The 25,944-nt window shown below is 39.4% G+C and overlaps 4 protein-coding genes across 4 annotated transcripts in view; 1 reads left to right on the top strand and 3 right to left on the bottom strand.

Annotated features, from left to right (window-relative positions):
- Nucleotides 1–4,463: 4,463 nt before the first annotated feature.
- usp18 (ubiquitin specific peptidase 18) lies at nt 4,464–9,039 on the bottom strand. The gene is made up of 10 exons (XM_079262857.1): nt 8,923–9,039; nt 7,287–7,383; nt 6,904–7,046; nt 6,761–6,840; nt 6,549–6,683; nt 6,345–6,440; nt 6,106–6,267; nt 5,909–6,040; nt 5,623–5,666; nt 4,464–4,838 (listed from the first exon to the last, which is right to left on the bottom strand). Exons 1-10 carry the CDS (start codon nt 8,960–8,962, stop codon nt 4,772–4,774), a joined length of 996 nt encoding a protein of 331 aa, XP_079118983.1. The 5' UTR covers nt 8,963–9,039; the 3' UTR covers nt 4,464–4,771.
- Nucleotides 9,040–10,626: 1,587 nt separating this feature from the next.
- On the bottom strand, nt 10,627–14,102 carry pex26 (peroxisomal biogenesis factor 26; the record flags this gene model as incomplete). The annotated part of the gene is made up of 5 exons (XM_079262889.1): nt 10,627–10,967; nt 11,063–11,200; nt 11,284–11,609; nt 13,667–13,807; nt 13,894–14,102. 5 exons carry the CDS (start codon nt 14,100–14,102, stop codon nt 10,855–10,857), a joined length of 927 nt encoding a protein of 308 aa, XP_079119015.1. The 3' UTR covers nt 10,627–10,854.
- Nucleotides 14,103–14,327: 225 nt separating this feature from the next.
- On the top strand, nt 14,328–17,647 carry llph (LLP homolog, long-term synaptic facilitation factor). The gene is made up of 3 exons (XM_079263257.1): nt 14,328–14,423; nt 15,297–15,522; nt 17,039–17,647. The coding sequence occupies exons 2-3, from the start codon at nt 15,306–15,308 to the stop codon at nt 17,200–17,202; spliced, it is 381 nt and encodes a 126-aa protein (XP_079119383.1). The 5' UTR covers nt 14,328–14,423; nt 15,297–15,305; the 3' UTR covers nt 17,203–17,647.
- A 33-nt stretch (nt 17,648–17,680) lies between these two features.
- Nucleotides 17,681–25,944, bottom strand: part of hcls1 (hematopoietic cell-specific Lyn substrate 1) — a 10,745-nt gene continuing 2,481 nt past the window's right edge. The window contains exons 8-16 of the mRNA XM_079263256.1: nt 20,890–21,000; nt 20,700–20,810; nt 20,561–20,616; nt 18,882–18,951; nt 18,667–18,815; nt 18,457–18,588; nt 18,179–18,341; nt 18,051–18,101; nt 17,681–17,965 (exon numbers count right to left, since the gene is read on the bottom strand). Of these exons, the coding sequence (XP_079119382.1) occupies nt 17,832–17,965; nt 18,051–18,101; nt 18,179–18,341; nt 18,457–18,588; nt 18,667–18,815; nt 18,882–18,951; nt 20,561–20,616; nt 20,700–20,810; nt 20,890–21,000 (977 nt within the window). The 3' untranslated portion in view covers nt 17,681–17,831. The remainder of the gene's footprint in view (nt 17,966–18,050; nt 18,102–18,178; nt 18,342–18,456; nt 18,589–18,666; nt 18,816–18,881; nt 18,952–20,560; nt 20,617–20,699; nt 20,811–20,889; nt 21,001–25,944) is intronic.

Below are 25,944 nucleotides of genomic sequence, written 5' to 3'. Positions count from 1 at the left end.
TTTGAATGCATATGTCTGCCTTGAGATGATGTTGTTTTGTAGTGGCGCGATACAAATAAAGCTGAATTGATATGATTTCACATACTGTGACATGTTCATTTAGCATTCTGCCACTGTTTTCATGAACAACCCCAATGCTGGATAGTTTGGATGCTGCGTCTAATGTAAATAAAAACAGAATTCAGTGATTTGCAAATCTCATCAATGCAGATTTTATTCCCAACAAAACATAAACAACATATCACATCTTAAAAGTGAGACATTTTGTGGAAAATATAAGCTCATTATGAATCTGATGGCAGCAACACATCTAAACAAAGGTTAGGGTGTAATTGTCACAAATCAAAAGCAGCTGGAGGAGCATTTAACAGGTTAACTGGCCAAAGCCCAGTAACATGACTGGAACGGAGAATTTCAGAGGCAGAGTCTCTCAGGCGTAAAGATGAACAGAGCTCCGAGACAAACTTCGTCTAAAATTCTTGGTACAAAAGTGTTTTTTCCAACATCAAATTATGAAGATTGTCAGGATCGTTTTGTTGTTTCACTGCTTTAACACACCTGACTGGGATGAGTGGGTCAATGTCAAGCAGCTGGATCCATTTGATTGGAATCAGGTGTGTTGGAGCAGGGAAACAACAAAAGCCTGCAGAATAGCATCCCTTGAGGATCAGGGTCTGACACCTCTGATCTGGTGTATAACAGCAGTGTCTAAGGCTGCTATCTTGCAGCATTTAAACGCATCCCTTCTCCAACACACCTGGATCAAATGAACGTTAGCTTCTGCAGAGCAGGTTGGGGTAAGTCAGTTCATTCAGATCTGTTGGAGTAGGAATGCATTAAAAAGCTGCAGGATAGCGGATCTTGAGGATCGAACCAGGGGACCCCAGGTGTGTAAGATCATCAAATGGTGCAGAGAATCAGGAGGAATCTCTGTACACACAGGACAACATGTAGAGTAATTACTTTTGTTTTTTAAATTGGCAACAGAGGTACAGAAGAGTGCAAGATGTAATCTGCTGTTAGCGCACATCTTAACACCTCAATAATTCTACTGCACTCCATCCATTCGTCCACTTAATCCAGTTCAGGGCGCAGGCAGCAAGGGAGTTTTTTCCTTCCCACTGTCGCCAGTATGCTTGCTCAGGATGGGAGATGTTGGTTTTCTTATATAGGCTATTATGAATTGGCTTTCATTATGTTTTTTTTCTCTGTCTGTAAAGCGTATTGAGATAGCATTGCCGTGATTTGACGCTATATAAATAAAGTTTAATTGAACTGAATTGGGTGAGAGGCAGGTACACCAGTTGCCAGTGTGTACCATCTCAGAGAAGCAGCAGGATTTGATTGAACTAGTAATATTTTTCATACTAATTATGAGTAAAATAGTATAAAACCGAGTTGTTTTATCAACATTATATGAATCACCCAAATATATCTGTGTTTTTCATGTAATTATCGTCTTCACATGAAGATGTTGTGATATTTTAGCGTATTAGCTGGTGTGATGTGGGCTCTGTGGCAGCAGCCATTTAATCGGTTTATGCCTGGTCACTGCTTGCAGCGGTTTTCAAGACCATTCCTCCCTTCTTCACTTTTACAGACTGTTTCTCATTTTTTATCTGTTTGTCAGCAATTATTATTTTAGAAAAAAAGTGACGACAGGAGCGTTTTTACTATAAAGTCTGTCATAAATCACTGTGTTTGAACTGAGGAGCCCAAATATATGAAAGTTAAATGTCTGTTTTTGTTTGGACTTCATTTACTCAGCAGTTAAATGCAGGATTTTTGTTGCTTTTAGTTTCATAACGCTCCAGATGTTTTCAGTGGGTGACAGTAGACTGCATACAAGGTGTCCAGTCCTCTAGGAATGCTGTCCTGCAGGCTTTTGTTGTTTCCCTGCTCCAGCACACCTGACTGACATTACTGGGTCATTGTGAAGAAGATGACAACAAGCTGTTGGATCAGTTTGATTGGAATCAGTTTGTTGGAGCAGGGAAACAACAAAAACCTGCATCATAGCATCCTTGAGGATCAGTTTGAGTCCATGCTAACCGGTTTAGCATTGTTTTACTGAAACAAGCGTGTTGCTCTACTATGTTTACAGTTGCAAACCAAAAACATTGTAAATGGGCTGAAATGACAACCAGAAAGGTGTTTGTTTTGTTTTTTTTTATATTGTTTAATCATTGCAGCATTTAATTATTATAGGAAAATAACTGCACATTGTGCACAAAGATTAGCACAAGGAATGTAGTTTGTTTTGCAGGTGTTTGTTCGTAAACCAAAGTGTCAAACAGGTTCAAATCTTGACTTGATGAAGCTACAAGCAGAAAAAATAGGAATGTGTCACACTCTAGGAAAGGCACTTTAAAAAAGACCAAATCTTTTGACCAAAATGTCACGGCCGCAAATGACTGACATATTTCCCAATCACAGATGAGGCTACGATAGAGTTATGCAGCTGGGATGGCTAAAAAGCCATAAAATGAGGGGCTTTGACTCTTGTCTGCCCACCATCTTTCCTCTTTGCTCCGTCTGTGGAACACGCAGGACACTCTGATGAGTGGCATGAAGTGGGTTTTAGACAGGGGGAGGATGGAATATTTGTTCGCTAGTAAATCTGAACATAAATGAAGTCAGACACAAGCATTTATCTCAGAAAAGAAAAAATCCTCGACTTAGAAAAAAGGAAAAATAGAACAGTTCGTAATCAGCCAAAGTCCATGCATCACCTAGTAACTGGTAAACACACATCAACAGTCACTGAAAAGCTTTAATGGACATCAGCTTATTGTGTTGCCACCCTGCAGACCAAACAGGACACCATTTCTGCTGCATGAATGCTTGTTATACCACTTTTCTGTCAACTGTTTTACAGATTTATGGAGACAATCACAGTCACTGCTGGACAAACAACCTGCAAAAACAAAACAACCTCAGGTATCCTTGGCTGACCGGCTACCACCTGACCAAGATAAGAGGCACAATAGCAGAGATTATAATCAGCTATAAATGTGTGAATAAGAACATATCCAGGGACCTGGGTTCAATCACACAATGGAGACAAAGGCCTGACGTATCTGTGACACGTGCTAGAGGAGAGCCTCGCAGGCGTTCATTCAGACTTTAAACGTACGACCTCCAGACGCGCCTTTCTGCTCTTTATATCGTAGTTGTTGGCATCTGTGATGTGGTCTGTGTCACGCTGGTTCTGGACAGGTGCTCATCTAACACGCATTTCACACATGGAGAACATGCATAATTGATTAAAAACATTACAAAAGCTCTGAGGAAATGGAAGAAATGGCGTAGTCTATCTGAAGTTTAGTAAAAGTACAACTGACCTGCTTCACAATCAGGACTGTTTTCATGGTGGAGAAAATTCACCAAAAGCAGAAAAAGGTACTGGAGGTTTAATTGACTTTTGCTACTTCCCAACTGCTTTTTTTTTTTTTATCTTACTATAGGTAACTGAAGCTGAAATAACTCAAACTAATATAGATAATGGATAAATAAATCCCCTTTTATTAATCAAATAATTCAACAATAACAGTTACATTAGATCCATTTGAACAGATTCAACATGAAAATGAGCCTTTCATAATAAAATAGCTTTGACTATTTATGTAAAAATAAGTATATAAAATAGAATGCAATGATTTAAGAATTTTATAAAACACAATATCAATCCCAATAGAAGATAAACAACTTAATAGATGCTGAAATTCACACGTTACCATTTCATGGAAAATAATTTGGATTTAACTGGAACGACACATCTCTAAAAGTGATTACATTTATTGTTAATACCTGCTTGATATACAACATCTAAGGCCATTTCACTCATGTAACAAATGACAACACAGCATGTAAATCCAATCACCCAAGGTTTGCAGCACGTATCGACCGTCTGAGGACTCCAGACTGTTTCCAATGTCAGCATTGTTTCAGTCTGAGAAAGATTTATGATGTCAAGTCACCGATGCAATTCAAAGCAGCTGACCGTATCAACAACACCAACCCAGGTCAAGGCAAACATCTATCAGCTTCCTGCGCTCTGACTGTGAGAAGATACCTTCTAAAAAGGCTGAGTCTGTGCTACACTGCCTCCGCTGCCGCTGGCCCTGCGCAGACATGTTCCATTCTGTCATAGGAACCATTTCACACGTTTCCTGACTCTTGGCAGAGCGATTGGGAACTTTGGTAGCTCTGACGGGCTGCACCAAGCGCTGTTTACACACTGTGCCTGCAACTATGACGTTTCAACTCTTTATTTACTGGTCCCCTAAATACATTCCAGAAAAATGCACATACACACAGCACAACTGATCAGGGGTTTTTAACTCATGATCACATGGTCATCGTTGATTATTTTCCCAGAAAAACAAGATAAAAAATGAGTTTATTCTCTTTGTGAGAAACTTATGTGCTAAATTGTCTGGATAACTAATTATATTGCAGGTATTTCCCTTAAATGTCTAAGCTAAGCATTCCCATTACACCCACCACCCCCCTTGTGTCAGTGAGTGTGTTCAAAGTGTGTGGTCTGAAGTGGAAAACTGTTCATGCTTTGAGTCTTGAGCTACACCTACTGGTCACTGGCAAAACTCACACTGCTGGTTCACATCCCCAATGAGCTCCACTAAGTCAGAAATAACATCAAACATCCAAACCTACACCAACATACAGATTAAATCAAATAGATGCAATAAGTTATTTTAATTCCATTATAAAGTTTTGATTTTCCTATGTTCTACCATGTCCAGCTTCTTTATCCAGATAAGTCAGGCTGTTGTCCCTCTTCGGAAGTTTTTCTATACATCAACATGTATGCTGTCCTGTTAAAAAAAAAAAAAAAAAAAACAAAGAAAAGAAAAGTAAGTTGGACGTCACACATTTTGGAGTAAAAAGTGAAAAAGATTCCAATAAACCACATGGGAATATGGAATCACAAGCGGGTTTTCCAAAATCACACACGACAGATGAGGCGGATTTCCTTTGTTTACGAGTTCAAAAGTTTACGCATCCTTGTGGCAAAAATACCGTCACCTTTAGACTTTAATCTTGACCGTGAAGCAGACAATAAGGCTTTGTCTAAAGATCTAAAGCAGTTTCTCCAGAATGAAGGCCAACAGGAGTCGAGCTTTTAGTGCTTTAAATGTTATTAATAAGATCTCAGTGAACTCTAAAAGCAAACTGAAGCAGGTGTACAAAGAACAACATGAGTCACGTCTTCCGAATGTTGATGCACAAAGATGAGGATGAACTAAAAGAATTTGAATTAAACTGTGAAGAAATGTAATTTAATTTAATCTAAACTTTTAAAACATGAAAGAAACAGTTCAGCATATAGGAACATAGAGCGGGAACCGGAACACTTAGCCTAGCTTAGCATAACAGCTAAACACAGGGCTAATAGCTAGCTTGGCATTAGCACCGCTACGTTGCTATGTGTACTTTTTCTTTTATGAATTCACTGTTTACTCTGTTTAGAGTATATATGATGAGCTAGCTGCTATGATATGCATGTGTTTAGTATGAAAACATAAAGCGTTCATCTTTAGCATCATTTGTGAAACCAGATAATCACAGAGTAGGTATGAAAGCTGATGAATGAATTACTTATCACGTCCTCCGTATGTCGTTTGCACTTTTTCCCAGGACACCTGTAAAAGTAAAGATAATAAAATATTAGATAATTGACAAAACTAAATTATTTTTTTTTGTATTAAAACCCTGGTTTCACATATGTTGGTAAGATAAATACCAAATAAAAACAAAAAAAATTAGATTAGTTGTTAAAACTTGAAAATATAATGTTGAAACAATATATTTTATATATTTCAGCACCTTAAGAATCCAGAAATAACTGATTAATATGAGACAAATACTGTTTGATTGGCCGTACCTGCCGTACATGACTGTCATCTGCGTAGTACCAGTGCTTGTTCACCTTGTCGCGAACGTAGGTGGTGTAGTGCCCGGACCAGGCAGAGCCAGAATGAACCACCACCGCATACAAAGTGTACTTGCAGTCGTTCTGAAAGAACATGTTTTTTAGACAAAACATAAAATAACCATTTGCTACACAGGAAACAAAAGTACCTGTGCAAACTCTGCAGAGAATGCCTCCGTCAGTATCAGGGAGAGGTCGAAAGCTTCTGGAAAAGTAACTCTGCAGTCAAGCTTGTGGGTAAAGCCGCGTATGTTCCTAAATCGTTCCAGGTTTATGCACAAGATGCGAGGCAGGGAGCGGAGTTTCAAGCCCTGAAAAACAAATTAAACCCCCAAGTTGAAGACAGCGCTAGACAATACTTTTTGGTAGCATTTAAACCAAGCGTCACCTTTCTGGATGGATTCTTAGTTTCACACCGTGGACAAAAGCAGCAGTTTCTGCCCCTCAGCTCCTGGTGTTCAAAGAAGGAAGCCAAGCACTCTTCCTACAAAGATTCAGAGTTTGGACAGAAACATCTGAGCTAGGAACACCGACATGTTTCAGTCTGATCTTGTCTGAGTGAATTGATGGTGTTATTTAAGAAAAACTGCACCAAAGAGTTGTGATCTTCTTTTATATGTAGAGGCAGACCAAGCAGGAAGCTGTTTAGAGTTTGGACGGAGCAGCAGCTCAAACACTGCACGCAAGTCTCCACTGAAATCTTGTACAGATTCTGGATTTGAAGAGCCTGCCAGAGAAAGAGAGCTGTACATATGGAATACTTAAAAGATGAAAAATAGCCTGCATTTCTGATTAAAGACCAACCAGATCCTGGTCATCCATCTGCTGCTGCACCAAGTTCAAAATGAAGAGGAACACCTCGTTGGCGTCGTGCTGCACATTAACTGCAAGGCAACTTTGTTAGAAACGGATTTCAGACATTTGCTGTGGGAAGTTGCGTCTCTTACGTCGGATGTTGTTGCTGTCCAGACAGTGGAGGAAGTCACGATGTGGAGCAGGCTGAGGAAGGTCGCCCCGCATGGCCGCGAGGACTCTCTTCAGCTGCAGGGGAACGTTACGACCCGCTGCTCTTACACCAGCTGCTTCCCACCTTGTGAAATTCACAAACCCTCATTAATCTTCCATTTTAGCACCTCAGAAACACAGACTTGTTTCCAGATGGACAATGCTGCATTTTTCAGATATTTGAGAGGTTTTATGAGGTCAAACAACCAGAGAACTCAACATGTGGAAACTAAAAACCTCATATAAAGTCTTACTAAAAGGTTGTTTTTCACCACATAGTGATGGTAAGTAGGTATTTATAGGGAATTTCAAGTAGTCTGCTTACTTTTCCAGTTGATCTGCTAATTCCCAGGTAGCAGAGAAGGTCTGAAGCAACGTGTTCACACAGCAGGACAGGCAGTAGTTGACGAGGCCTCTCATTTCTGAGACAGACCAGCAGAAAGGTTAATGTAGATGCATCAGATGGGAAACCTCCAGCTCTGTAAGGTTTTTGCATATTTTAAAGCAACTTGGAAGGAATGCATGGAAAAAAATGAGTGAATTAAAGGAATTACACTTGTGTTGTCATTTAACTCTGTGATGTGTGTTGAAGTAATGGTACGTGACAAAAACTCAGTTCATCTCTGGGGGCTTTTTTCCAAATGTTAAACCTAGTTTACATTGAAAATGTTTTATATATTTTGCCCAACATTAAATTGCAGTTATATATTACAGTAATACTATGATATACTGTACTCAGAGCAAGGAGTAGTGTGAAGATCTTTTACTTGTACAACAGTTCTTGAGACAAAAGTTGCTTACTATTGTCATGTTTTTAATATTTACAATTTTACTATTTAAATCAAACAAGTAAGTGAGTTTTTATTTATTTTATTTAACTGTATGTGATCTGTCCGTGAGGCACCAGTACAAGACAAAGGAGCAAATAAGAAAAATGTAGCATTATTAATAAAAGCAGGGTGGGCAACTCCTGTCCTCCAGGGCAAGGCTCCTGCAAGTGTTGGGAGTTTAAGTCCGTCGTTAAGGGTCCATGTCCTACAGGTTTTCCATGTATCGCTCTTCCGACAGACCTGGCTTACATTCAATGATCTTACAGCCAATGAAGTTCTGCACAGTGACTGATTCGCTTGAGTCAGGTGTGTTGAAGCAGGGATACATGGAAAACCTGCAGGATTGTGGCCCTCGAGGACCGGAGCTGGACACCTCTGCTTTTGTGTCGTTTTTTTCCCCTCTAATATTTTATCTTTCTGTAACTCAGTAAATTCAGTCATTAAGGAGTTAATGGCTAAAACTGTGATTGTCACATAATTTTATGGACTTTTACAAATTAAATGCAAGTAAAATAAACTTTTTTTTTAAAAAAAGGTTCTTTTGAAACATACTAATAATAATAATGAGAAGAAACTAAAAAGTATTCTCTTCTGTCTTTAGTTTTTCTGGATCTGGAAAATCCTGGTGATATTTTCTATACTTTTCAAGATGAGTGGGACTCCTGACAAAGTAAAAACTGTTAACTGGGAGGAAAATCTGGTCAAAAGACTTAATTAACAAGTTTGTGTGATTTATAAATACAGACTTGTCAAACTGCAGCAGAATTTTTTTTAATTATTAATTTTATTGACAACCCAGCTGAAAGTATTCTCCATTTAGCAGGGAAAGTCATGACGTGTTGTGCAAATAAAATCGTGTAAGGTTGGTTATGATGATGATGATATGAGGAAGAAACTTTATCTAATGCAGTTAGGAGTTTTTTTCCCACAACTATTACACAGTAAAAAAAAAAAAAAAAAAAGTTGTTTCAACATCATTAGGATCACGCAAGGTGCTTCTCCCATCCCACTTTTATCTAATAACTTTTATTAAAATGATCCAGATCTAAACGAGGGATCATGTCTTTAATCAGCTGTTGATATAAACAGACAACCCGATGTAAACAGTCACCATTAAAGTGGTTTACTGACCGCAGTGTGAACGACAGAATGCGGGAATGAACCTCAACATCTCGGCAAACTTCCTCTTCCTGGTGTCATTTATCCAGGTTTGATCCAGGAATCTGCAGGAAGACCCGTCCTCATACCTCCAGAACCATCCTCGATATAAACTAATCCAGTCAGCTGAACTTCTGTTCCCTCTTCTTCAGTTTCACTTTCGGTTTAATGTCGTTTTCATGTGAACTGAAACTTACTGGCTGACATGCGCAGTACGAAATACACGAACCCAAAACAGGTATGCAAGGAGCAATGACCACACAGAGACAAGTCTGTTCTTTTTAACATCTCATTTATAAATCATGTCCTGTTGGGGAGTTCTTCTCTCCATAAAGCAACACAGTTCCTTATCAAATACTGGTAATATTTTATTTATCCGGCTGGAAACTTGACTGATCCTTTTGCTTTTATCATTTTAGCATCTCTCCATCCCAAACATGCTTTTCAGAGAAATTCACTCACTTCAAGGGCAGAAAACAGAAAAACATTGAAATGGACCAGACCATCAGAAGCAGATTATGGATCATTTAGTGTTTGGTGATTAATAAAATAAAATAAACTGATGTTTTAAATTGTTGCCCATTGACACGTCCCTGATGTTAATTAATACTACTACATAAAGAAATCACATGACTTGTTCCCAGTTACTCCAGTAACTATTCAGCATTCAGACAGTCACTGGTTTATATTTTTAAAAAAAGAAAAAGGAGAAGAAGCGAGGGAAAATGACTGACTCAAATTTTACTTTTTAGTTTTATACAGTGTGAAAAAGGCTTTAATAGTAATTAGAATTTTAATCATCATTATTATGGGTGTGTCATTTTTAGGATTTTAACTTTAGTTATAAAGTTTTTGAACCAGTGGGCTCCAACTTCGGTCCTTGAGAGCTACTGTCCTGCAGGTTTTAGCGTTTCCCTGCTACAATACACTTGATTCAAATAAAAAAGGTTCTCCAACAACTTGTTGTCATCGTCTGCAGCTGCCTGTTAATGAGTTGGTTTGGGTCAGGTGTGTCGCAGCAGGGAAACATTAAAACCTGCAGGATGGGAGCTCCCGAGGACCGGAGCTGGAGACCCCTGGTCTAAAATCTACAATCATTCCTCTGCTCAAAACCTCTACATGAGCGTAATAAAATCATTTTCTGCATTACATTTCATTTAACACGTTCAGAATTCAAATTTATGCTTTGCAAGAGTTTCAATTATTCCAACATGAGATCTGCTTTAAATCACAGTGAGGCCAAACTGTCTAAATTTGTTCCTCTAAATATGTTTTTAAAAGAAAAAAAAAAGATTCAATTCCAAAAATATTTATTTAGCTGTATCTCTGACTATCATTTAAGACTATTCAGGTGATTCTGGGAAAGTGCCGGTTTAAACGTAACTATAACGTACGTTGTTAGCATAAGCTGCACTGCTGAAGTGGTGCAAAGTTGTGTGTAACGTCGTACATAAGCAGTGAAGACTCAGCTTTAAGCAAATTATGAAATGCAGAGTAAAAGAAGTACAGAAAAAAATAACTAAATTATTTGATTAATCTGAACTTTTGTCAAATCAAATTAAGTCAAAAGTCAAACTCAGCATTTAACTAGATGCAGCTTTGAGCATCTTCCTGCAACAGAACAGGTTTATTAATGCCACTCTGATCTGGATTGTTGATGAAATAAAGATCCCGATGAGATGTGCGACGCCTGGACTTACAACCAACGACCTGTTTGTGAAAAAGAGGTGAAATGAAGGGAAGATGAGCTGCTAAACTGTAACTTACAGCAGTAAAATGTGCTACTCATGATTTCAAGCATCTTTGTAACATAAAAAATGCCTTTTATCCCTAAAGTAAAGCTGTTTCCATGGAGTTTGGAGAATAAAAAGAGCTTATTGTACACAGAACATCGTAATTTTCAGTCTACAAGCCTTTACTGTCAGTAAGAGCCTGATAATATGGTGCAAACATGGCTCTCCACATCTGTCTGAGCAGCTGGAGAAGTTTGGAAATCCAGAGGAATGATGATGGGAGAGCTGTGGACAGAGCACAGGTCAGTCAGGCCTTCATTTATTTACAATCAAACAGCCTGTTTATAAATAAAAATATGACGGGAAATGAGTCATCCAACCTGGATCCATCCGGAAAAAGATCATGTAGAGGAGAAGAGCAGCCAGAAAGACTCTGTGGAGAGGGAACGAGCCAGAGCCGGTCAACACTTTTCTGTATAAAAACCTGAGCGCGGCTTCCACTTTATGGATCACAAAACCTGCACAAAGAAATAAAAACTATTATAACTAATATTCATCTGTCAATATTCAAGTGAAGCGTGGCTGAGCTGAAATAAGAGACCTGGAGCGGAGACGGGATGCGCGGTGATCTCAGAGTCTGGACGGATCCTGGAGTCCGGAGGAGTTTCTTCATTCTGTCGTTCTTTTTCTTCCACAACGTCCAGCGCCATTTGTCTCTGGTCTTCTGTGAACGCAGCGCCGCCCACCTCACCTGCAATAAGCTCCCGCGCCTCCTCTGCATGTCCGAGAGGCACGAGTACGTGCAGCAGGTACAGCTCCGCCACGGTCCGGAAACCAGCCGCGCTGCAGTTGGACGAGCAGTGTAGCCAAACTCTGGCTGCTTCCTGCATCACGGTGGGCTCGCCGACCTTCGAGTAAAGGAGAATGCTGCCAGAAGGAGAAAGAAAATCACTTCGGTCAGTGATTTAAGAATAGTCAATTCTCATCTTGTTGCAAAGTCACCTAAAACATGGACTCATCACATCACAACCTTCCCTCAATCTTAAAGTCAGAACAACCTTCATCCAGTATGAAAATAGCTGTTTGCTTTTTTAATGATTTGCTGAAAGCAACACAAACAATCCAAAGATCTGCATAAGCACGTTGGATTTCTCACAGTTCCAGCTGGATCTGAACGCCAGCTTGTTTTACTGGTTCATTCATTCAACAAGTATAACTTTTTGTTTTAAATATAATTATTATGTGTAAAACAACCAGCACAACCACCACTGCTCCCAGTAGCCCTCAAACATGCACATAATGAAAGCCAATATTATCTGTTATTATATAAACTGTCAAAGTTGAACAATTTTAAATTAAAATATTATAATTTTAATAATCTTTTACAACTTTTTGCTTCACTATTTTTGTGACTTGGTGTTTTGCTGCTGTTGCAAAGTCATTTCCCTGCTGAAGGATGATTAAAAGGGACTTATCTTGAAAATATAAATACAAAAATGTTCATATTGATAATTCTAGTGCAGGTTTACTGAGGGGAGGGGGCTTGTCTGAGCTGCTATAAGGTGAGAAAGTGAACACAGGAAGAAAAACAACCTGATGATTCATTTCCAGGTTCGGTTTACGGCATCAGTTTAGCCAAAACGCAGGTCTGAAACACACACGTACAAGGGAACATGCAAACTCCACACTTAATGTCAGCAGTTGTTCAAACCAGAAACTTTCTAGTGATGAAGCAGTGGGACTTGTTGCGGCAAAGATAAATTGTATGAGGGCCGCTGTGGGCTAAAGTCGGGGCTCTTTGTCCAACGCGCGTTCCAATAAACTCCAAAATACTTCTGTATGAGCAGCAACATGTTTATTATTTCCATCAAGGTCCAAGATTATATCCAACACATGAATAAATGGTATACTGACTAAACAGACTCCTCCAGTTTGTGTGATGCGATACGCGGTCAACAAAAATTGGACTACCTCCAAGCTCACCCCACTTCCTCATCCATTCATCTAAACACCAGCGAGTCGATACCTTTCAAACTTTGTGACACACACATACACACACACCCACTACGTCGATGCTGATGCTGAGCGTCCTGTGCAACCTGATTTATATCCACACATACTATTATGGCTCCTACAGGACTAAACATTACACTATTTTGCTGCTCAAAATATATAAATAATTTGCAGATAATTTGAACAATTTCATAACCCTGAATGATGGATGACAACATCTGGAGCAAAAGATTTCAGAGAAAGCCTTGCTTAGTTTATTCTGTATTTATCACAGCGACATGACTCATGTCTCTCATGTCTCATGACTGGAGACTGGTAATGTCCGAAGATCAACTGCATGTGTCCCACTAAGTATCAGCAACTTGCCTTGTTCAACATGCACTGTTTCCTAATGTTGACATGTTGCACTTCGTTGCAGTTTAGTGGCTGTAATGATTGTTTCTTGGCCCTCCAACTATGGCTTTATTGTTCTATTGCCATCTTGTTTTTTTATGTAACATTTTATTTGCCCAGATAGGGAAAAATACACCGTATTTGCTATTGAACAATAATTGAAATAACTTTATACAGTTACTTGTGTTTAATCCTTAAAGCTGCAGTGTTTGGCCCGTGGCTCACTGGATCATTTTCAGTTTGGCCCTCGGAGGGAAAAAGTTTGGGCACCCCTGCTCTAGACACATGATGGAGACTTCTTGAGATCCACAGTATAATTTTAAAAGAAAGAGAATATGATGTAATATAATGATGCAACTTGTGCTGTGTTGCTGCCGTTAAATGTCTTCTCATATTTAAAAATATATATATAAAATGTTTCATAGTTTGTACTTTTAATATGTTATTTAGATTCATTTAAATCAAATGAAAACAAATGATTTTGAAATCACTGCAGTCTTTTATATTAACATTTTAAAGTGTCTAAACAGGCCAAATAAAACCAAAATAACCAGACTAAATGTCTGATATGTCCTCACCACATCTGCATTATTTTAGCTGGCATGTTTTCCACCTGCTCATACTGCTGCAACACCCAGGAGAGGACACCATGCCACCGATTCAGCTCTGCCAGGGCCTGGATCCCCAGGATGCAGAAACCAGCCTTTAACTCCACACATCTACAGAAACAAAACAGACAAACAAATAAACACAAAGTTAGTTTCAACATCCGGGCCGCAGAGTATCTAAAGTCCTCGCGGGTCACCTGTTGTCTTCTGGATCCATGCTCGCGAGACTCTGCAAACCTTTTTCGCAAGCATCCAAAGTGGCCTGGAAGTCTTTGTGGACCATCATGTGTTCTGCAGCTGAGTCCAACATGCTGAGTGTCTGGGATAAAGCAGAGGACAGAGCAGGGCTGCAGGCTGACACGAAGCTGCGAGTGGCGGGAGTTTGGCTGCTGGAGCAACTACTCATGTCAGAAATAAAGGACTGTCTCTGACTATCTGGGAGGCCTGGGTGATTTTAAAGCGATTCGGTTGCAGCAGACTGTCAAAATAACGCAAGACGGGTTAGTATACTATTAAACTCTCCCCAACATGTTGTTTACAATCTGGATTGTAAGAGCTTCCTGGATTGGGCTCGCTGGCCAATCAGATGACTCATTATTCAGATTGTCCAAATGAGCCAATCAGACCACAGTTTCTTTCAACGTCCTGCGTCATATTTTTTTCTTCCTTTTCCATGTAAACACGTGTACGGAGCTGTCCGCGTGTAAAATCCCGACAATTTAACAAGGTAATATCACATATATGTACGTTTTTTTATTTTATTCTGTAGCGCTAAATAATAGTAAAAACTGTGTCAGTTTAATATGCAAAGTATGAAGCTGTGATAAAGTTTTACTAGTTGGATAGCTTAGCAGTTAGCTTAGCATTTAGCTAGCTATAATAAGTGTTGAAATGGTTTTAACAAACAAATATATACTAAAATCATTTAACTTGAGGCAGTATATTATGGTGTGTAGCGTTTATTATTTCAGGGTTGATCTGTTAATATGTGTGTAACTGCAATGTTAATGCGTTTTCTTTTACTTTCCTTGGTGGAACTTGTCCAGATGGTTCAATACATTTTTGTTTATCAGTTCTTAAATCAGTTATTTATAGGGGTGGGGAAATCGGAATTTTTTTGCTTCACAATTTTAAAATCTTTTTTTTTTATTGTCAACACAAAAAACAAGAAAACCATGATAAAATTTGTTGTCGACTCATTTTTATTGTTTTTATTTATCTTTTTACTTGTCTTCTTGGGCATCATAGCAGCAGCAGGATGGTCTGGCTACTGTGTTGTTTTTTTTGCTAATTGAAATCAAGAAAAGGGGCGAGCAAAAAACGTTTTGTGCAATTATTTTTTTTTTGTTTTTAATCTACAAAAATCAGTCATATTGAATATATGGGAAAATCGTGATTTAAATCTAATTGGCACCCAAAAATTCGAATCAAACCTGGCCGTAGGCATATCGTCACAGCCGTAGTTGTTTAGTATTTTTTTCTTATCAGATATTAGTCTGTCTTCTACAGCTGGATTTTTGCAGGTGCTTTTTAATGTTATTGCGTCCTCACAACTCCTCTAAAGCTCCTAATAGTTCCTATAAATGTTTTATATTTTCAGACCATCATAATGGCGAAAAGCCTGAGGAGCAAATGGAAGCGAAAGATGAGGGCAGAAAAGAGAAAGAAAAATGCTCCCAAGGAGCTGGCTCGTCTAAAACAAGCTCTGAGTCTGGACAAGAAAGGAGAAGCTGACATGAGCGACCTGCAGGAGATCGCCACAGTGGTGAAAGCTGACAAGATAAAGAAGCAGTCAGATGTTGACATGGAAGATGTGGAGGCTGATGGTGAGTGAAGGACAGCAAAGATTACTGAATTATTCTTTATTTTTTATAATGAGTGTCTCTGAATTTTAATCATCAGGCAAGGCAAGTTTATTTGTACTACACCTTTCATGTAGAAGACAATTCAAAGTGCTTTTAAATGAAACATTAAAAGCATTAAAGATGCTGCAAAGAAGCATAAAACACTAACAAATAGAAAAAATCAGTAAAATATAATTATATAATAAAATAATTAAAAGTGAGATCAATATAAAGTTACTGTCCAGATTTCATGCTGGTGCATGAGAAAATAAATGTTTTTACCTGGATTTAAAAATGTCGACACTTGGTGAGTTTAATCTCCACTGGTAATTTGTTCCACTTGTTTGCAGCATAAGAGTTAAATGCTGCTTCTTCATGTTTAGTCTGGACTCCGGTCTGGACTGGTTGACCTGAATCTTTGGGTCGAAGAGCTCTGCTTGTTTTATATTCTCTGAACACATCACAAATGTATTTGGGGATTTGTAAACAGTCAGCAGGTTTTTAAAGTCTGTCCTGTGACTGACTGACTGGAAACCAGTGTAAAGATTTTAAAAACAAGTGTGATGTGTTCAGATCTCGTAGTCCTAGTTAAAGCAACATCTGGATGAGCTGCAGATGTTTGAACAGTGTTCTCGCCATACCTGCTGCAAGTGAGTAGTATAGCTATTATCTCCAATTACTCGCTGCTGCAGCATCATTGGGGCATCTTAAGCATCATGTAGGATGCATAGTTGGACTGCATCATGATTTGGTAATTGGGATAAGTAATGTCATAAGTGTCTTTATAAGATATGTGTACATTATATGTTTGGCTTACTGTCCAGAAACCAGAGTGACGTCTGCCAAAGCATAAAGAACAGGGAAGTGATGCAGATTATAGTTTGAAAGCAAAACAAACAGCATTTGTTTAGAAAACGAATATTCTCCATGTTGTAATCAAATGAGTATCCCAAAGACGTGAGTCCTGCATGGGTCCAGTTTTACGCCTCTAGTGTAGAAGGTTCATATACAGCCACAACAGCTTTACCTCCTCATCATGCTGGTCACTAATCTGGTCACATTTAGCTGTGGAATGGCATCCCATTTGTCAACCAGGAGTTTCTGAAGGCCAGCCTGGTTGTGTTTGTTAGTCTGGCATGTACAGCACAACCAAGCAGGTCCTACATGTGTTAGGCTGAGGTCTGGACTCACAGCAACTCATTTCATCATTAAACTCCCAAATTCTGGAGGAAGTCTAATGATCCTAACTCTGTGGCTTTTTTGTGTTGCTCATTCCACAGAAGCCTGATCCCAGCAAGTTAAATCTTATTGACTCATCTGGCTTTCCATAGCAGTAAAATACATTACCAGCTAGGATCATTAAAAGGGAGAACTAATCAACCAGACTTCCTTAGTTTTATAACTATATATTGTAGCAAGACATCAGTGATCTGCTGCGCTTGCCAGTCATGTAAATACATCATCTCTACAAACTAATCTCTGAATTTCTGGTTTTTAGATGGGAAGATGGAGCTGGATAAGAAGCGCAACAAGAAAACGCTTTTGGATGAACATGGACAGTATCCTGTATGGATGGGCCAACGACAGGCTAAGAAACTAAAAGGCAAACGGATGGCACAGAAAAGTGGCAAGAACAAAAAGAAGAAGGGTATTGCCTGGTGAGATGGATGGAAGAAGTTTGGTTTCTAAGACTTTGAATACAGAAACGATGCATCCAGCCTCATCTTTCTGCCTTTAAATTGACTTTCAGCGTTGCTTCACAGAGCCTGAAATCATAAAAGTTGACAGAAGAGAAAGGTTTTGTTCTGCCGGAACAGCAGCGACATTTGATTTGAGTCGTAGAAACACAAGACTTGTGTGAGGTTTGCCTGATTCTAGGAGTCGGAAATGAACATCTATATTCCCTGATTAACAACGAATTCCACTTTTCTGTTTGGTCTTTTTTTTTTCTTCTCATCTTTCCAAGCATGATCGCTGTTTGGACATGTAGCAGATGTCTGCGTACGAACCCCATACGAAGCTTAATCTGTTACATCCTGTAATAGTTTGCTTGAAATCATTTGGAAAGCAGTAATAAAAGCAGCTGTCATACAAACATGATCTTTATAAAAATGATTTATTGTTCATAAGTTCTCTGCATCTTTTTGCATTTTCAGATCCAGAATAAGACACTGAAAAAACACTGAAATCACCTGAAAATGTCCTGATTTGTTCCATAAATACAGAGCTTTATAACTTCCTTATATTAACTAAGAAACCTGATGAGTAAAAGTAGGCCGGACAAACTTCCTCTACATGAGCTGGACGTAAGCAGATGGGAACAGACCAGTGCGTCCGTGACAGGCTCCCTTCCACCAACCCTCATCAATCATTTCTACGTTTGTGATGACGTCGTTTGGATTGAAGGAGATCTCATCATCCGCCTCTGTGTGAAAAGACAACACGTCTGAGATGCTTTTTAAGAACATTTTTCAGGGCGGATACATGTTCATGATGCGTGAAGGTCATACCTCCCTGATAGTCATATATGGCAACGGCCTTGTGGTATCTGCCGTCATCGGCTGCAGGGAAAAACAGATTAATGCATGTCAGTCTGAACAGCTTCCAAGTTTAGCTAAGGGTTTGAGAACAGGCAGACCTGCTGGCGGGGGAGGAGGCTCCTCATACTCTGCTTCATCCTCATACGCTCCTTCATCCTCGTCCACCTCCACGGACCTCTCAGGTAGAGGAGGGGCTTCTTGTTCATGGAAATCGTCTGAGCGCGGCGGCAGGGCTGGGGGTTCGTCGTATTCTGGATCCGCCTGAAAGAGCGTGTCTTCAGTGAGATACTTCAGTGCAATAGTTATTTTAGTTTTAAACATCTTTCACGCAGATGGATGGGTTATTTTATCATTTGGTGTGAGGTTTGATGTCTACCTCTGCCACAGGCTCGGGTGTTTCCTTCATCTCTGGTACGACGGGTTCGGTTTCAGGCGGCGGCATGTCATACAGCGGATCCTCATCCTCAGCAGGTGGAGGAGGAGACTCCTGCTTTCTGCTGGTTTGCTCCTTTAACAAGGAAAAATGCAACTTAACTCATTTGTGTGCAAAGAACTCCGCTCTGCATGGGGGGGGGGGTTATGTTACCTCTTGTCTGTGTCTGGCCTCCTCTCGCTCTCTGCTCTCTCTGGCTTGTCTTCTTGCTTTCTCTTCTTCTGCTTTCTTCCTGTTCTCCTCATCTGAAGCCTTGGCCATGCTCTCAAAACGAGCCTTCAGTTTTCCTGCACCTGCACTCGCTGCAAAAAGCGATCAATTAAAACAGTCCAATAACCTCAGTTTCATTTCTATCTAAATGAACTTACAGGCCTCCAGCGGTTGCGTCTTTTCATAAGCAGAAGTTGGGCCGTCAATGTCTGAGAAGCTGGCTGCACTCTACAGGTTAACGATGGAGATCAGGTCACAGAATTTACATAAATGCAGATGAACATAAACAATATATACATAAAACAAACAGTTTGGGCTGAAAAGAAAAGAATAAAACTATCAGCTGGTCTGAAGTTTAGTTAAGGGCTTGTAATCTGTAATTTAACACATTTTACAGCATTTCTTAGATAAGATGTTTCATTTGAATGATATAAAGAATATTTTCCATAAACGGAGCAAGTTCCCAGACAAAGTTTACCAACAAGTTCCCTGAGACGCTCATACTTTAATTACACTCATAAGAAGGGAAAAGCCAGGTGATAAATATATTTTTGACTCTTCGGACTTTGCTCAACAAGAAGTCAAGAATTACGTTTTGTAGCTGCCGACGTCTGAAACTTAAAACTCCACTAGTGAACTTTGGGAAGTTTTCCTACTTTGGTGTCCTCTAACAAATCAATGCAGCGTCCATCTTGCATCCTGTCTCGTTTCTGAGCTCTGTCCAGCCAGCAAAAGTTAGTCAGTCAGAAGTCTTATCTCTTCATCTTATCTCTTAATTCCTCTTTTTCTCACTGTTTAATATTGTGTCAAGGTCCAACAGGGACGCGGTGAGAAAATAGACCAAACAGCAGAACAACAGAGGAGAAGAAGCCAAGTAGCATTTGATGTTTAATAATGAGACAACAGGAACTATGGCCAGTTTTTCTTCCCATTGGTGCCAAGCCAAAAATAAAAACTCACATTAATCCCAATGTTTACGCTACAGGACAACTTTATCATTTTATTTCCATTTCATTTGTAAACGTAAAGTATTTGAAAGGTTTTTCTGTTTAATTATAGATTATACAGTCATTCTGATTAAAAATCGGTTGTGCGGATAATTTGGTCAGTTTTCAAGGGGCTTAATTATCCGTCACTTGATGCAGAAAACAGAGCAATACCACTGAAAATTAAGGAGACAGTGTTGACTTGTATAGCTGGCACACAATCAGCAAAGGGAACAAACCAGAGAAGAAGAAAAGAAACAGGAAGACAACACAGAAACCACCAAGGTCAGATTATCCAATGGGCACTGTGGGCACAGGCCCAGGGGCCCACGCCCACTTGGGGTGCATATCGGGCAAACACCAGAAGTTTGGACATGAAACAAAATGTAAATAAAAGCCAGATAGTTACACCACAGTGTCTAGTATATTGCTACTGGTATCACTGGCTGAGAGATGTTAGAAATGGCGTTTCACAGTGTATAATTCACAATTTTCACAATGTTGCGGTGGGGAAAGGGGCCCCTGGAACACTCTGGCCCAGGGGCCTGTGCACTTTTAATCCGGCCCTGGAAACTACCAAATAAAAAACACCTGAAGAAGACACAGAAGATGCTGAAAACAGAAAAAAAAAAAATGAAAACCTTGGTTTTATCCCTTGTGGAAGGTCTTTTCTACTTATCCCATCTACTTCTGGTGTTTTGGGGGATTTGGAAACAACTCTTTATTGGTGAACTACTGCTGCCAACCGGTGTCATAACATGGAGTGAAAGCCTAACTCAACACAGCCCCTTAGTGCATGAACTGACTTAACATGTCTGGAGCATAAGGGAGCCTTTATTTTAGATGCTGACCTTATCCATGCGGTCTGTCTGTACTCCGTATCGACCACCGAAACCTGCTGAATAATCTAAACAGAAGTACATCGTTTTAGTCTGAGGAATTACAAGTCTTCTGCCGTCTCACATGATGGAAACGTGAACCTTTTCTCACCTTTTTGTGACTCATGTTTCTCTGTTTTGCCTTTATAGTCGTAACCCAGTGCAGCTTTATCTACTTTCTCCTTCTCAACACCAAACTTCCCTCCAAATCCTTTTGAATAATCTGACAGCGACAAGCAGGAGAAGTAATCAGCCCTCAGAAAGACGAGTCAGAGCTAATAAAAGCATGAAGCGTAACTCACCTTTCTGTGACTGGTGCTTTTCTGTTTCTCCTTTATAGTCGTAGCCCACAGCAGCCTTGTCCACCTTCTCCTTCTCCACGCCGTACTTCCCTCCAAATCCCTTTGCGTAGTCTGGTGGAAATAAGACGCAGATGCAACATTAGTCAAATATCAGCACCAGAAAAGCTCATTTCTACAACCTGAACTCACTTTTCTTTCCTCCCCTCAACACCAAGTTTTTAATCCTTTAATAATATTCAATAACCTAACAATTCCTGCCTTTCTTAATAAACAACATTATATGAAAAAAGAACAAACAAGCAAGTTAATTAATGTGTTTATTACTAAAAAGGAGGGAAAAACTTCACAGGATTGAGCAGTGTGTTCCAGACTTGTTTTGCAGAGCTCCTTTCACTGACAAAAACTACGGAAGCCTGCGTGGTGCTTTATGTGAGGTAAGTTAGGCATTAGACGGACGCTGCTTCAGGAAAAGAACTTGGCTATTTATGGCAGCGGAGTCATTTATTTCTAAAGTGATAACAGGCTTTTCCTGTCTATTGGTGTTTATTATTTCCTGTTTATTAACGGTTGGGATGAGAAGGGCTTCACGGTGGTGGGGCGGTTTTGGAGCATGTTACAGTCAGGCCTGTCACAATAAGCAATAAGTCAATTGATCGCATGATAAGAAAAAATGTGCGCAATAAGTTTGCCGGTCGCCATAATTTTTTTTTCATTTGTCTTTCTTTTCTCTCTCGAGTGTCACATTTGTTTTAAGACAATATTAACTAAACACAGCAACACGGCCAAGCTTTTATCTGTACTTAAAACAAAACCATCATCTGCTAAAAAACCATAACAAACAGGCGAGCTCCATCTTCCCGACAATCCACGATCACTGTGGTGTTAAAGCGACAGATTAAACACAAACAGGACAGAGCAACATGATGTGCAGTCAGGTTGGTAAAGCCATGCTGCCCTTTAATATTGTTAAAAAAGTTTTTTAAAAAAATGTTGCAAACATTTCACAGCAAGTATGAATCGCCTGGATGAACATTCATGTTATAAACATCAACTTCACAACTTTACAATGACATATTAACTCTACCATTCCACCTCAGGTCAAGTCCAAACATGTCCCCTTATATGAGCGTTACCATAGACTATATAACTGTGTTACTGTGTTTAGAGACAATATGTTCCAGATCACCACGTTGCCAAAACCGCAGGAGAAACCCTGATCTGTTTTAGCAGACTGGGGACTGGATCAGCATAAACTAGTCTGCACATCCAGCTAAAGGTTCTTTAGAAATGAAAGTATGTTGATCTCTGAAAGGATGTACTTGCATTATTATGGCATTATTGTTATTTTAGCTGAAAATGGTCTCAAAATGACAAAAATAGTCGCTTCACGCAATATTATCATCTATCGCAATAATTTCTGAGGCAATTAATCGCATAGTAAAATTTGTTACCGTGACAGGCCTAGTTACAGTAACAGTATTCCTTTTTGGGTAACAAACAAAATAGTAATGCAAAACACTTAAAATATCAGTAATAAAATTACTTTACAGTAGTAACAAGCTTTCCCGCATGTCCAAATACGTTTGATCTGTGTGTGAAGTCCTGATCTGCTTCAGTGCTGCGTACATGCACTGTGTTGTTCTTCCAGTCATGTGTAAATAGAATTTACAGAGACCCTGTAGCCAATGAGCTGGGGGGGGGGACAAACATTTTCGTAGCCTCTAGTAGCATGTTCGAAGACAGCATGGCTTCATCACTGCTGCCTCATCTTCATTTTACAGTGAGACTTTTCTTGCACTGGCGACGTGTCCAGCGTGTACCCTACCTCTAGTTCAATCATCGCCGCACAGACTCCAGCTCCCAGTCACAGTTACAGTAATAATAAAACAATACAACTCTAAAACATTCTTAATTTGTTCTTGTGATGGATGTGTCTACAGCCACACATGGGTGATATCAAAATGCACCACACATACACTTAGATTTATATTTTCAACTAGGATTTAATTTACAGATAATATTTTTGTTAGACTTTAGTTTACACTAGCTTAATTTAGCACCACAACAATTCTGGAATAGCGCGCATTTTAGTTTGTTGTGGTGGTATTTATTCATTTATTTATTTATTTATTTATTTGTGTTCTTTTCCCGTTTCAGCAGCTCCAGTCTGTTGGCTGTGAACCAGCAGGTTGCCACGGGGTGGAGCCAGCTAACTGGACCAGACCAGTTGCAGAAATGGGAATTTAGGGTTTTCTTTTGTTTATTTAGTTAGGTTTTAGTGTGTCACCCCCTTTGTCTGTTTGTTTTGGGCTGATCAGCCACTATTTAAGTTTCTGTTACAAATTCTTTTATTACAGTTTTGTTAAGTTGACCTCTTTTATAGGCCTGATTGATTTATTTATGTTAAAACAACTTTTTCTTTTTTGGGTCACAATAAAAAACTTTTTTTTTTTTTTTTTTTTTTTTTTACTTTAAACCTGTGCCTGACTGCTTCACTGCTCGGCCCATCACAGTTCTATATCACTTGGATCAGTTCAGGGTTGCGCGGAGGCTGGAGGTTATCCCAGCTATCAGCAGGTGAGAGGCAGGTCCACCTGGACAGCTCACCAGTCCATCACACGGCCACACAGACAAAAAAAAAACCCTCACACTCACTCCTGGGGAGATTTTAGAGTGATCAGTCAACCTAACATGCGTGTCTTTGGACGGTGGAAGGAAGCTGGAGTAACGGGAGAGAACCCACACATACACTGGGAGAACATGCAAACTCCAGACAGAAAAACCAGTAAAAACTAACGATTAAAGTGAGAAGTTTTGGCCTGGTTAATGCTGGGATACTTCACAAGGTTTTCTCATCAGTGAGGCCTACCACATGCATTTTAGACCCAATCCCAACTTCATTTTTTAAGTCATTTTATGAATATTTTAGAGAAGAACTTTTAATCATGATGAATAGGTCTCTTCAGACTGGGGTCTTCCCTGCCGCCTTTAAGGGGGCAGTGGTGAGACCCCTGCTGAAGGGGAGCAATTTAGACTATAATGACCTGAAAAACTTTAAACCGATATCTAATCTACCATTTTTAAGTAAAGTTTTAGAAAAGCTTGCTTTTATTCAGCTCACTGATTTTTTAAACAGAGAGAGTGTTCTTGAGAAATTTCAATCTGGCTTTAGCGTGAACCACAGCACAGAGACGGCCCCTTTTAAAGATTTTAAATGATCTTAGATTAAATTACGACTTAAAAAAGATTACAGTGTTGGTCCTGCTGGATCTAAGTGCTGCCTTTGATACAGTTGATCACATTATTCTTTTATCACGTTTAAAGCACGTCGGCCTTTCTGGTACTGTTCACAGATGGTTCACCTCTTAACTCACAGATAGAACATTTATGGTGGGTCTGGATACTTGCTGCTCCAAGGTCCATAAAATCACATGTGGTGTGCCCCAGGGATCCATTTTGGGCCCAGTGCTTTTTAACCTGTACATGCTCCCTCTTGGTGGGGTCATCAGGAGACATGGAGTCAACTTCCACAGTTATGCTGATGATACACAGCTGTACATCTCCGTGTCTCCTGATGACACCAGGCCAATGGACGCACTTTTTAACTGTATTTTAGACATCAGTTCCTGGATGACAGAGAACTTTCTTCAGCTTAACCAGGCCAAAACTGAGGTTTTAGTTATTGGTCCTGAAGCCCAGAGGGAGAAACTTTTACCTAAGCTATCTTTGTCTCTCAATCCTTCCCTACAAATTAAAAATCTGGGCGTGATTTTTGACTCTGAGCTGACTTTTATCCCACATATTAAGAACATCACAAAAATAGGGTTTTATCATTTAAAAAACATCGCCAGAGTCTGCCCCATTCTCTCTCAGGCTAACACAGAGATGCTAATGCATGCTTTTATTACAAGCCGTATTGACTATTGTAATGCCCTGCTTTCTGGTCTTTCCAAAAAGAGTATCTCAGGTTTACAACTCTTACAAAACTCAGCAGCTCGTGTCCTGACAAAGACCAGGAGGCGGGTCCATATTACACCAATCTTACAATCACTGCATTGGCTCCCTGTGTGTTTCAGGATCGATTTTAAGGTTCTTTTAACGGTTTTTAAATGTCTCAATGGCCTTGGGCCCTCTTATCTCTCAGAACTGCTTTTACCTTACAAGCCCTCGCGATCCCTGCGCTCCTCTGGCAGCAGGCTTTTATTGATTCCCAAAGTCAGGACACAGATCCACGGAGAGGCATCATTCCAGTGGTACGGCCCCCACCTGTGGAACAGTCTGCCGTAGGACCTCAGGGGTGCAGAGGATGTTCATGTTTTTAAGAGCAGGCTCAAGACCCACCTTTTTAGTTTGGCCTTTATTTGATTTCTTATTAACATTTTAATTGGTTAATTTATTCCATTTGGATTTTCTTATAAATGATTATTCTTATTTCATTTTTATATGTGTATGTATGTATGTATGTGTATATTATATATATATATATATATATACATATATACACATATATATATATATATACACATATATATATATACACATATATATATATACACATACACACACATATATATACATATATATATATATATATATATATATATATATATATATATATATATATATACCCACACATATATATACATATATATACACACACACACACACACAAATATTTTAGGCTTATTTGTTTATTTTATTTTTTCATTTTAGGTTTTGTCTTAATACATTCTATATGTTTCAAATGGTTTCCAGTGTTTCCTTTGTGGGAGCTGTCTGCAACCGGGGTGGCGGTGGTGGATAGGGTGCAGTGCTACTGGTGCCTGCCATTGCGCTGCCGCGGTGCAGACGGCTCCTCGGATGGGGTTTCCACGACTAGTCCGTCTGCATTTAGCTTTCTCATTTAGATGTATATAAAAAGGGGGGTTGGGGGTATCTTTTTATATAATGTGTCTGTCTGTGTATTTCCTTAATGTCTGATTTTAAACTGTAAAGCGCTTTGAGTCGCATATTTTATGTTGGAAAAGCGCTTCATAAATAAAGTTTGATTGATTG

This window comes from Telmatherina bonti, assembly GCF_933228915.1.
Source record: "Telmatherina bonti genome assembly, chromosome: 23".
Lineage (NCBI taxonomy): Eukaryota > Metazoa > Chordata > Actinopteri > Atheriniformes > Telmatherinidae > Telmatherina > Telmatherina bonti.
This window is presented reverse-complemented; position numbering and strand designations above follow the sequence as displayed.